The sequence below is a fragment of the Trichoplusia ni genome, chromosome 22, assembly GCF_003590095.1.
Source record: "Trichoplusia ni isolate ovarian cell line Hi5 chromosome 22, tn1, whole genome shotgun sequence".
NCBI classification, from domain to species: Eukaryota; Metazoa; Arthropoda; class Insecta; order Lepidoptera; family Noctuidae; genus Trichoplusia; species Trichoplusia ni.
In genome coordinates this window covers 1,446,583-1,459,631 of record NC_039499.1, presented here as the reverse complement: position 1 = coordinate 1,459,631, position 13,049 = coordinate 1,446,583, and the positions used below count along the sequence as shown (strand labels likewise).

Below are 13,049 nucleotides of genomic sequence, written 5' to 3'. Positions count from 1 at the left end.
GTTATTTGTAACTAAGTACATATTATATAAACACAAACGGTGTAACAATTATATTCTGCGTGTCTAGTCTCTACTAGCGCTTAGTGCAAGGACTGTGTTTACTGGGTTAACGGCAGTTTTTAATATTCTATCTATCGATGGCCCCTAAAGCTACCTACTTGGTGAAACCAAAGGCAGATTTCTTTATAGGACGAGTACCGCGCCTGGAGTAAATTTCTGTCGCTCATTGTAGCGATCGCGTATGCTTTAAAAAACCGTGGGTTTTTGGGCCGTTCCAAGGAAGATGAACACAGGTCATACATGTTATATTTCATTTAAATTTTCATGCCTTAAGAGGGAATAAGCGGCGTCTTTCTTATGTCAAGGCGAGCCAACTTGTCCCATCGAATCAATTCTGCCGATGTCTTAGTCCATAGATTGATACAATATTAAAATCGGCCGCAAGTCAAAATTCTATCGAAGCGATTCCATTTGTTCCGCTTGCTGCATACAGTTACCGGAACGGATCTTGAGCGCTCGGCGGAAGAGTGGGGATCGCTTTGCGCATCGTACACTCATGACAAAATCAAACGCCAATCTTGAGCCGTCTTGAGATGCATGCAACTGTATCAAAGAATGAATCACTAGTGACGGCTATGACGCGATGCGGTGCAGGCCAATCACTGCACTTTAGTCCGCCCCGCGCCTCACTTCATACCGCAAAAGGGACCCAAAAAATAACTTCTGCGCAGGTGAAGGTCAGCGCTCAAGATCCGTGCCGGTAACTATACCCACCCGTTAAAATACAGCCATAGTAACTACGATACATGTTTGTAATCATTGTCACGTACAGAAAACCTTATCTTTGCTTCGGAACTCAATTACTAATTTCAATTAGTACTTCGTCTTTTGTTTCTTTGAAAACACAAGACGACGAGTTAGCGTACTCATAATACATGGAATTTGTTTTTTTGGTTCGCATGTTACTGACTCAAAGTCTAAGGCAACATTCTGACACACGCCAGTCATAACCGTCAGGATGTAACGTCCAACTCTGAAGTATTGTACAGTTCCCTGCACACGGAGTACCAACATTTCTGCTTCGCCAAGACACGTATCCTGGCGTTGTCGACAACGCTATTAAGAAATTCGGTTCAGTCGAATATTTATGCGATTCGTACCATCCGTCAGTTTCGATGTTTCTTGATAGTATGATATCTTCGCAGCTTCGTCGAAATGTTCGCCTTGGCAGGCTTGAATGAAAAATAACTTCGGCTTTTCAGTAAGTGTAGGGCAATTATTTTCTGCTAAATGACACCACGGATCGCTTTTGCCACAATTTGAAGCATTGCTTACATGCTGTAGTGATTCTCCTTTTCTTTTAACTTCCTGTGACGTAGTTATTTTCCATTATTATTTTAAAAAAAATACTATCGTATCGCAATTGAGTTTGAATATGAGCATCTATTAATTATCTACAAATTATCTTTTTAGCGGAAATTACGAGCTTAATTTTGTTTTACGTGTCTAGTCGATGCAGCAATGTATGATGAAAGATGATACAATAAGTAGGTATTCTAGAAATCCCGGGTTAACTTTAGAAAGTAATATTGCCACATCAATTATAAAAAATACACGAAAAACTTAGGTAGATTTTCTGTCTTCTTTAAAACAAGCCTAATAAAACCAGCGCCCGCGCACCCTTGCTGCTCAAACAGCTTTTAGAAATAAAGGCTGAGGTCATCGGCATTTTCATCATGGTGGTCATGCCTTCCAGTTGAGATTTTTGGCATTCCGAAAGAAAGAGAGGAAACAAAGTTTCCGTTTATCTTTATCTCTTTAAAATTTATAATTACATAATTATGCCGTGCTTGTCATGAAAACTGAGCGCCAATCATCTACGATGAAAGAGATAGCGCTAGACCGAAAGCTTAGGCCATCTCTCTCGCTCTTTTCTAACCAAAAAATTACTGCAGATTATACGCTTACAACTTGTCCATTATTATAATATTATGTCGATGACTGTGTCGCTATGGGTACCGTCGTCGGACATTGACTTAAAGGTGCGGCCTCATGCGGCCGCTCATTTCCACCGCCAAATATGATTACGTGATATGTAGCGACACAAACTTTAAAATGTTGAGCTTTATCGCTAGTAAAAGATCGAGAGTGAGCGGAGGGACAAGTCGACATCAAACGAGGCAAGGCTCCTATTTCCTTCACTTGTATCACTGCCACGGGATACGAACGAGGTTAGGTGATCAGCAACGCAGGGTCGCGTCGTGACCAGCGACGAGCGACTACATGAGGTCGCACCTTTATGGCGAGACGTGATTTTTGTTCTTAACATAGCAGTAGGTACCTTTAGTTATTTAATAAAAACTAGTGAAAGCATTTATTTAATAGTTTATATACCCACAACTTCTCAAAAAATAACTACATAAATTGAATGTCATTTATCAAGTAAATAAGTTACTAAGTTTCTAATGCCCTTGTAACTATTGCTGGGAATTGCGGTGGTCTATCAAGGTTGAATATTATGTTTTGCTGAAAGCTAGCGTTTCATTATCATATTATTATAATGCGCACTAATTATTTACGCATTCGCATCCAACTAATGAGGTCATGTAGGAAGGTACGTGCTAACTTACATGGACGATAAATTAAGGACACGAGCGATAATAAACACTGTAGGTATAACCCGTTGGAAATTAAATATCTGCGCATTTCGCTGGACTGCGCTTCCCCTCGCCATTTGAGGTGTAGAGGCTTTTCCAAAATTGTTACCTTCTAAACTACTAATGTTAAAACGTACAAAATATAATTAGATACACTCACGAACAAAACATTAATTTTATTTTTACTTCGTTTTTTTTTGGTATCTCTAGTTTGCATGACGTCATAACCCAGGTGCGGAGATCTTTCCCACGGTGTATAATACCTTTTGGCATGACCAGGCCGTAGCTTTGACAGTTGAATTCAAACCATTTTCGTTTTTTTAAATTTAAATATTTAAAATAGTCGATTGGACGAATTGTGATAAGATTTTACTGGTAGTTACTTATTTATTATAACTTTGAGAATATGCTTTATAGGTAAAAATGCCTGCTAGTAGTAGTTATATTCTTCTTTATTCAATGTATATTATACTTTATTATGTGTTTATTCTAAATATTGCCATAACGACTTGTCTTTCGCATTACGTATCAATACATACAAGTTAAATGAATAAATGCGTATTTAAACCCCTTTTATACCAATATAGAATAACGTATTTTCCCAGACCCTATATTACCTTACGAGCTTAAAAAACTTATTGCTCTGCTTTTCTTTGCCTGTTTCTTCAAGATTCCGAATAGTAATAAGGTTGAAAAGTAAAAAAAAACATTGAAATTTGAAGAAATTTATTGCTTATAGTTTACTTTAATAAGCATTTATAAAAATACAATCCATTTCATCACACCAAAATTCTATGAGGAGATTATTATTTGAACATCATCAAAATTATGACAAAATCTATATTTTCAAAATGTTGAACTAACAAGGCACAATAATTTTAGTACACTATGAATATTTTTAATGTAGCTGTTACGATACATAGTTAATAACTCCTCACAGACACTTTGTATCCTATACAATCTTATTTAGATCAGTCAATAATGCGCCTTTATCACAATTTCAATCTAAATGTTTCATGTTTTACAACTATTTTAAGCTTAACAAAGCAAAGTATGTTTACTTCATACAGATAATTTACTATGACACACTGGCATGCAACATGGGCACTGTTCATACAACCACCAAAAATTGTAAAAATAAACATAATTAACTATTGCCCAGGATTTTGAGAAAATGAGAACTAAAAACTAATACAACAATAAATGCTTTTAAAGATAAAAGAAGAACTTTTCTATTAATGACAAGAATAATGCAAAAACATTAAACATAACAAAACTGGAATTAAACTAAAAATCTAATGAAATTATTAACTCTTAGGTTCACAAAATATGATGCAATAGTTTAATAGTATTTGACACTTTGATATGTAACATTAATGTATAATTGTTCTTTTATTAAATGCATGTTTCATTATTTAAGTACACACTGACATAATATTTCAACTGGAATTACAAATACAATTTATGTATCATGTAGTAATTGAATCACATTTTATCATTAATATTATCACACTTATTAAATTTTGAGCAAAATTTAGTAAACGAAATGAATAAAAAGAAAATAATATAAAATCTAATTTCATTGTTTTCTATTACAAGCACAACAAAAAGACTTTGCCCTTGTCTATGGCAACTTTGACCTTACATGTAAATACAAATTTCTTCAAACAAAGAAATCCAGATCTAATCTCACAAGAATAATGCATTTAACTAACAAACATTTGTTCAACTGTCATGGAACATTATTTTCTACTTAGGTAATCAGGAATTGTTCACTAAATTTTATTTATTATAAAAAACTTAAACTATCAAGACAATTGAATACCTAACATAGGTATAAGATCAAGAACTTAACCAACATTATTACTTTTTACCAAATACAAGTAGACGAGTGAGCATGCTTGTGATGCAAGGAACCTGCTTCTGCTGGTGCATTGGCATCAGATCTGGAGTGTTCGATTCAAAATCAAGTGCAACTCTCTGACAAACAAAAGTAAGCAGTGTTAAGATATCCCTTTCAGTTCCTGCATAGCGTAACTCTTCACACAATGCTTGCATAAACCAAGAACCACGAGTTGTGTTCCTCCAAGAGTAGTATCCAGGCACGGTGGAGAACACAATCAAAAAGTCTGCATGCACAGGAATTTTGTATGAAGTAGAGGGTGAGCCATCTGTCTCAGTGCGGCTTAGAGTTACACCACCATCCAATTTATCGCCCTGGCAAGCTTGAATAAAAAACAGCTTAGGCTTTCCGGCAAGTGTTGGACACTTATCACCAGTGAAGTAATACCACAAGTTTTCTGGCTTGGAATGTGTATCTTTAGCATACAACATTCCCAGCTCTCCATGTGTTAGCACAGCAATAAGTAGGCAGTCACTGTCTGAGTGGTCCATATCCGCTGTTTGCTGGACGTATTTCAAAATTTCTTCAGACTTTAAGTTAGTCAACACGGTAACGCGGAAGCCCAAACCCTTGAGAACTTTGGCAAGATTGTCACTGTCGACGTTAGTGCCAGTGCGTGACTTCAGGCTGTGAATATCGAAGTGTTCGTGATTAAAAATAATCGCCATACCACGATACTTATGATTCATGTTGTAATAAGGAGCGTTTTTATCCACGGGCATTTTGGCATAACGACGCGACTGCGAAGATTCATGGCTACCCAGTGCGTCGCCTTCATCGCCGCCACCATTAGGTCTTTGTTCTGTTTCCACAAAACCATTGTCCTGGGATTCACCGTCCAGCATTTTGATCATTGCATTTTGAGTTTAATAGTATTTGACACTTTGATATGTAACATTAATGTATAATTGTTCTTTTATTAAATGCATGTTTCATTATTTAAGTACACACTGACATAATATTTCAACTGGAATTACAAATACAATTTATGTATCATGTAGTAATTGAATCACATTTTATCATTAATATTATCACACTTATTAAATTTTGAGCAAAATTTAGTAAACGAAATGAATAAAAAGAAAATAATATAAAATCTAATTTCATTGTTTTCTATTACAAGCACAACAAAAAGACTTTGCCCTTGTCTATGGCAACTTTGACCTTACATGTAAATACAAATTTCTTCAAACAAAGAAATCCAGATCTAATCTCACAAGAATAATGCATTTAACTAACAAACATTTGTTCAACTGTCATGGAACATTATTTTCTACTTAGGTAATCAGGAATTGTTCACTAAATTTTATTTATTATAAAAAACTTAAACTATCAAGACAATTGAATACCTAACATAGGTATAAGATCAAGAACTTAACCAACATTATTACTTTTTACCAAATACAAGTAGACGAGTGAGCATGCTTGTGATGCAAGGAACCTGCTTCTGCTGGTGCATTGGCATCAGATCTGGAGTGTTCGATTCAAAATCAAGTGCAACTCTCTGACAAACAAAAGTAAGCAGTGTTAAGATATCCCTTTCAGTTCCTGCATAGCGTAACTCTTCACACAATGCTTGCATAAACCAAGAACCACGAGTTGTGTTCCTCCAAGAGTAGTATCCAGGCACGGTGGAGAACACAATCAAAAAGTCTGCATGCACAGGAATTTTGTATGAAGTAGAGGGTGAGCCATCTGTCTCAGTGCGGCTTAGAGTTACACCACCATCCAATTTATCGCCCTGGCAAGCTTGAATAAAAAACAGCTTAGGCTTTCCGGCAAGTGTTGGACACTTATCACCAGTGAAGTAATACCACAAGTTTTCTGGCTTGTAATGTGTATCTTTAGCATACAACATTCCCAGCTCTCCATGTGTTAGCACAGCAATAAGTAGGCAGTCACTGTCTGAGTGGTCCATATCCGCTGTTTGCTGGACGTATTTCAAAATTTCTTCAGACTTTAAGTTAGTCAACACGGTAACGCGGAAGCCCAAACCCTTGAGAACTTTGGCAAGATTGTCACTGTCGACGTTAGTGCCAGTGCGTGACTTCAGGCTGTGAATATCGAAGTGTTCGTGATTAAAAATAATCGCCATACCACGATACTTATGATTCATGTTGTAATAAGGAGCGTTTTTATCCACGGGCATTTTGGCATAACGACGCGACTGCGAAGATTCATGGCTACCCAGTGCGTCGCCTTCATCGCCGCCACCATTAGGTCTTTGTTCTGTTTCCACAAAACCATTGTCCTGGGATTCACCGTCCAGCATTTTGATCGTTTTCTAAGCTATCCAGGGATCGAATGAAATATTAGTCAAATACTCAAAATCAAACTCAAAAATATGTTTTCTCAAAAAAACACTTGATACGATACGTGACAATCAAAAAGTCTAAAAGCACAGCACTTTTTCACTCTTGACACTTGTCTCAGTGTTGACAGAAGGCTTACATACACTGCCGCACAGCTTTTAGGCGGTGGGGAGGTGGCAATGTTACCACATATTTTTCCGAGAAATGTACATGATTCAGACTTATTACAAAAAAAACAGACTCATCTACTGACTACATCTTCCTATAAATAAAATCATGTTTGTTTTTAATTCTATTTATAAAATATCATTAATTCTTTTTTCAACTTATCATTGAAAAAATAAAATAAAAAGGGGTCAAGGGAATAAGAACGTATTACAAACAATAGACACAAACTATTGTAAGATTTTAATAAAGACCTTTGGCTTTTGGCTTACAATAAAATTCTGTAATCTTGCTTAATCAAAATACTTAATAATATTCTTTTAAGCTTTAACTTTAACACTTGGTAAGAAAAGAAACATTTTATTTTCTCTGGCTAAAGGCTTCTAAAAACACTTCAGCAAGTGCGATGAAGCACTTTAAGGCTTACAGCGTACATATCTTTACAAAAGTATCACGATCAGTAAGAATTTGTTTACCAAATTAAGTGGTGTGTTACTATGACAACATTACGACTACAGTACATTGAGTGTATCGTGTTAAATTTATTAGAAAAATGTCTATTTTTAAAGTTAAGCAATGGTGGTCAAATGATAAACAACAAAATGAGCTGTCCAATGATGGAATGCAAAATGCTAACTGTCTTAAAATAGATAAGTTTAACTCTCACTCCGACAGCGATTGTATTATTGTCGGTGAAGGATCATTATTAAAAGTCTACAAACCGATAGAGCAAGAATCATCAAATACTTTATTAGAAACTCAATTGATTGACATTGTCCTGCAAATAGAGACTGGAAAGTTTACTGGGTAAATCTAACAGTTCTATTTTTAATATAATTTTCAGGCTGTCACAATATTTGATTTGCTCCGTGTCTAGTCCTTATCGATGCTTTCTCGCGACCACAGCTTAATAGCTTTTTTTTTGCATGAAAAAATGTAGTTTGTCACTTGCGTTTGTAGAGAATTTCAAAATTTAACATTTTATTTGAAAATAAATTTAATTACAGAAATACTCAAGATCGTCAGATAATAGTTTTGCATCCGCAAAGCTATGAAATATATCAGTTACAAAGAAAGGAAGGCCACATGGAAGCCGGTAAGGGTGGAAACGTTTTTTAGAGTGGATATTTATTTACCGACTTTAACAAACGTTAAATACTGGCAACTCGTGATAAGGAGCCTTTTTAAAGATATTTTGTTGTAACCGTTTTGTTATTTTATATGCGTTGAAATCTTTCAGGTGATCAAAACTATTTTGAGCCAATCATGAAACATTCTTTCACGAGAAAAGCAGATAGCTTGACATGCGGCCCCTTCGGTAACATTAGGACGCGAGATTTTATCTGCATACAAAGTTTGGACGGTAGTCTGAGCTTCTTTGATCAGGACACGTTTCTGTTCATGTGCTTATTTAGTGACGTCATTATACCTTCACCTATTTGTTATATTGCAAGTAGCGATACCTTCGTCATTTGTAAATCGACCTGGCTACTGGAAATATACAGGTAAGAACTGCACTTTTATTAAAATCTATGTTTTATTTTGTTTTACAAGTATTTGGGAGCAAAGAGAGCTAAATCTTATTGGTAGCTCACTTGTTGAAGATAGGATATTATTGCAAGTTAAACCAATTTCAACCTTTATAGTTACCAACAGCTAAGAGAATTTAGTGAGCTAAACTTGAGACAGAGTAAAAAGAATATTCCGCAATGGGTTTACAACGCAGGCGAAGAAATTTCACGAGTGCAAGTAATTCAGGTATGGATAAAGTTACTTATTCTAAATCTATGGCGGCTTTTGTTTAATCTTTTTCTACCCAAAACCGAAGACTCCTCCCGCTTTGTGTTAAGCAGAAGAGAGTGTCAAATATATAGTACTTTTTAACCCTATCGGACATTCCCGCTTGCTGACATTTCTTTGAGATACGCGTGGAACACGAACTCACCGTCACCATTATACCTAAGTAGTATAACCGTGCCGACACGGTGAGCTACCCAAAACTCACCGTCCGCAGAGAAAAATAACTTGTAGTGATTTAGGAATTTTATCCTGGTGTCGCGCAAGTTTCACAAATATTCAAATCATGTGCACGGAATAATCCAAAATCGGAATACTCCAAGAGTGTAGAATCCGCGTCTCGCGGACTTGACGTGTTAGTCTATAACACTAGGCTTTTTTCTCGACTGCGGTTACCAACACCCAAAAACATCACTTTTATTAATCCATATTCCAGACTTCACATCATTTCGTGATTTTCCCATTTAATTTTCATGTTGTTTCGAATAAGCATACCAATTTTCGGTTCTATGCGAATTATTGTAACCTTGAATGTCTAATTTGACCGGACTTTGATATGTTATCTTCCAGACTAGCAGTAACTTCTCAAGTATATTAGCATTAGGTGAGAGACATGTCTACTGTTTCCAAGACAATGGGCTGATGAAGTACATGATAAAATTTGATTTTATCCCGGTCTGCTTTTATGCCTATCTGATAGGGTGGTACTATGGTAAGTACCGCAAAATAGCATTGCTCGCATGTTTTCTGCGTCCGATAATTATCTGAATTAATATCGACTGTTCTCGCAATTACAGAGCCAGGAGCTCGACTGCTTGTAATGGTGACGTCTGATGATTCCAAATTATTTATCTATGAAGGAACAACCTTATTGTGGTCTTGTTCCTTGTTAAGTCCAGCGATATGTATATCCAGATGCTTCTTAAAGTCCTTACCTGGTGGTCTGGTCACACTCTCGAGTAATGGAATAGTCAATGTTGGTTACATAGGCACCGAGCCTGACCTCAACTCAAATGCTCCAACAATGATTAATGACGTCACTGATCCGGAACAAGTTCAGGCTGAATTGGAAGTAGCCGAGGATTCTTTAAGAAATATATTAAACAATAATGACGGTATGTTTCAAAACCAATTGTCTATGGAGAAAAAGTATAAAACATGTATTCTGTGTAGTGTCGCCGACAATGCTATGAGCGTGTCCGCATCCTGGTCTATCAAAATATGATTCAGTACCATTGATTGATACGCTGCTCATAGATACCTAATTTTTATTTTTAGATGCAGACCATAGAAGATCAATCGTGGGCGAGATACTCAAAATAAAAGCTGATGTAGGCAAACCAGTCCAAAATTTATTTCAGGAATTTAATAACGAAAATAACGAAGCACTTCATTTATTGATGTGTCCAGTCGTGATCATGCTATCGTGTGACGATCCTAAGTATATTCAAAGTGTTCAAGTGACTTACATTTGCTCATCACCGTTTTCGTGTTCCGAATCAACAGTATGTTTGGATGGTGTTAATGGTACAGAAATCATTGAGAACCAAGTGTTCCTAACGTGTGAAGCTGATGTATCTGAGAGTTGGGTCAAAATATTATTTTCTGTAACCGATAATACTGGAAAAATTGTTGTACTGAACAGGAAAGTTTTGCTGCCGCTTAGTCTTTACTGCACACTTTCTGAAACTGTTCCGGAAAGCCGCTACAAGTTACGCATTCAAACAAATCATTCTTGCATAGAATTTTCAAAGATATTTACAGGTAGGTGTAGTTCACTATATCTTGGGAAGTTAAGGAAGTCTTTCAACAATTTAATTTGTTAAGTCAAAAATATGTTTTCTTTTAGACTTTTCCGAAGATGAGATTAAGAAACACGGCGACATTTTAACATTCATGTACAGATCTACAAAACGGACTGTCACAATAAAAACGGATGTTGAACAATACTCAATGGAGGCGGATGACTTCACTGAAATAACTTCAATTCTAGACAATTTTTTAATTCGATTGTCAGATCACTACATAAGAATGGGCATCAAGGATTTCAGATTCCAGATAAAACTTGACAAGGAATTTGTAAAGCAACTTGTTCATCGGTTCCTAAAATGTGTTGAAATGCATGCTAAGGAACGGATCAAATTGAAAGATTTGGAGGTAATTTTTGGAGCCGATGATTTTTAATTTTAAAGTATACTTGTTAATACCTCTTTTTCTTGATAGGACGAGCTGAACGTCCGTCAGAAACAGTTTACATTGGTGCAACGAAGGTTATTAGTACAATATGGTTCTTTGCCACCAGGAGATTGCGATCCCTTGGAATATCTTATGAAAGACACACATCAAAGTCTCATTAAAGTAGTACACCAAATAATAGACTGCAAGGAGGCTGTGTGCAGGTATGTAAGTGTGCTAACTCTTGATGCTTATTAGCTATAACTATGCTATGATGTTAAATGAGTTATGTTTTCTCATTTTAGAGCAGGCAGTAGCTTAACCAGTGTGGGTCATCTCATCATTTATGTTTTGAAGCAATTCAGTCAAGATGACTTAAAGATAACGCTGGTAGAAGAAATGCTGTCACTGGGTTCACTTTACGAACATTATCAAGTAAGTTCGCGGAGAGCATCGAGAACCGGCCTAATTTTAGGGACTGATCCTCACGAATGAGAGATCAAATGAGATTAAAACGAATGATAGCGGTATTTGATTGCTTTTTCTGTTTGCCTAGCTGAAATAGAAGACTTGCTAAAAAGATCTTTCGTTGGATGTCCGAGAGACGTAGCCACACTAATTTAAACATTTTTCACAAGCTTGATCTATTACAGGAATGGGAAGAAGCTGTTACTCAAGCTGTATCTTATATTTTGAATAATTTGTTTAAAAATACCGAAAAGGATAAAGAAAAGCTAGCTCCTGTGACCGAACAAGGTATTTTGTCACATATCAACCTAAAAAGGTTCGTAAAGCAAATGAAAATGATACTTGACAAAATGTTTAGCGAAGCATTCGAGAACGATGACGCAGGAAAGACTGATGATAAAGTGACGCGGATTGAAGAATTAGTTGAAGTGATATAATTTAACAATCGTTAAAACTTACTGCATTCCCTTTAAATTTTAATTTTATGTTTCAATAAACTGAACTATAGAAACATTTCAAAGCTATATTTCATTTAAGGGTGAATTTCAACAGGTCCAATAAAATCTTCATTTCCGTGGATTTTTTATTCTTCAACTTTAGAACAATAAAAAATAGTGTTTACTCAAGTTTTTGATCAGATATGCAGTTTTGCTTAATATCTAGCAGATAGCTTAAAAAACTAACGAGATATACAAGATTGAAAATTCCGTGCCACGGCGATGAAACATGCATGCACGGCAATGAAACAGGCGTCCATGGCAATGAAATGTTATTATAGTGTACAAGAATATTTCAATGATAAAGTTAATAATTGAAACAGAAATAAATACTAATAATTTATACGCAATAATAATAGCATATAATATGTAAAAATTCAGTCACACATGATATTATTTTTATAATATAACTATAAATAGATACATTCCTGTCCAGTGGCGACGAAAACATAAGTCACGGAAATGAAACACGTGGCCACGGCAATGAAAGGAAACTGTTTTACAAGGCACGGCGATGATGTTTTTTTCATTCCCGTGTATTTTTTTTCATTGCCATAGCAAATTTTGACCACGAAAACCACGGAAATGAGAGCACGGCGATGAAAATCAAGGGATATAATTCAATTTACTAAAAAACTGGTAATAATTCACAGTAATGAACACTTTACAAATAAACTAAATATAAATGGCATTGTATTGAATGCTCAATCGAGATTAAAAACTTATTGAGATAGAAGTTAGACCTAACCACGGCGATGAAAGAAAAAATGTCCAGTACCAAAAAAATCGAATACTTTTAATTATAGCTCGAAAACGCAGGCACGTACACACGTCGTTCCTTGTCAAACCTTTCGACGTTACTTATATGCAACATTTAACGCACAATGAGAGCGACGCAAAACGTTAGAATATGCAATATTATCAAATACGTTTAGGACATGGCGATGAAAAGTAGTTCTGGGACAAACGGTTTTTTATGAACCATACGTTGTATTGTTTAAATATTTGAATAAATGTATTCCGAGACAATACTTTTACTATTCACGAATCAAATAAAAGTAAGTTTTAATATAAA

At 35.7% G+C, this 13,049-nt stretch overlaps 4 protein-coding genes across 5 annotated transcripts; 1 reads left to right on the top strand and 3 right to left on the bottom strand.

Moving 5' to 3' along the window:
- Positions 1-695: 695 nt before the first annotated feature.
- LOC113504388 (caspase-1-like) lies at positions 696-1,380 on the bottom strand (the record flags this gene model as incomplete). The annotated part of the gene is given in 1 exon segment (XM_026886637.1): positions 696-1,380. A coding segment is annotated over 1 exon segment (507 nt), but the record flags the coding sequence as incomplete, so codon positions are not given.
- Positions 1,381-3,366: 1,986 nt separating this feature from the next.
- Positions 3,367-6,881, bottom strand: LOC113504517 (caspase-1-like). Its single transcript, XM_026886850.1, has 2 exons — positions 6,805-6,881; positions 3,367-5,377 (listed from the first exon to the last, which is right to left on the bottom strand). Exons 1-2 carry the CDS (start codon positions 6,830-6,832, stop codon positions 4,521-4,523), a joined length of 885 nt encoding a protein of 294 aa, XP_026742651.1. The 5' UTR covers positions 6,833-6,881; the 3' UTR covers positions 3,367-4,520.
- Positions 5,851-7,019, bottom strand: LOC113504518 (caspase-1). Its single transcript, XM_026886852.1, has one exon. It carries the CDS (start codon positions 6,830-6,832, stop codon positions 5,948-5,950), a length of 885 nt encoding a protein of 294 aa, XP_026742653.1. The 5' UTR covers positions 6,833-7,019; the 3' UTR covers positions 5,851-5,947.
- Positions 7,020-7,255: 236 nt separating this feature from the next.
- Positions 7,256-11,990, top strand: LOC113504629 (protein PTHB1). Of its 2 annotated transcripts, none has more exons than XM_026887036.1 (11): positions 7,256-7,844; positions 8,045-8,133; positions 8,278-8,542; positions 8,684-8,795; positions 9,405-9,546; positions 9,632-9,949; positions 10,113-10,598; positions 10,684-10,991; positions 11,058-11,233; positions 11,315-11,444; positions 11,663-11,990. In XM_026887036.1, the coding sequence occupies exons 1-11, from the start codon at positions 7,591-7,593 to the stop codon at positions 11,912-11,914; spliced, it is 2,532 nt and encodes an 843-aa protein (XP_026742837.1). In that variant the 5' UTR covers positions 7,256-7,590; the 3' UTR covers positions 11,915-11,990. The 2 variants fall into 2 exon arrangements, with proteins under 2 accessions (XP_026742837.1, XP_026742838.1); XM_026887037.1 differs by having other exon boundaries at positions 7,257-7,380.
- The last annotated feature ends 1,059 nt before the right edge of the window (positions 11,991-13,049 follow it).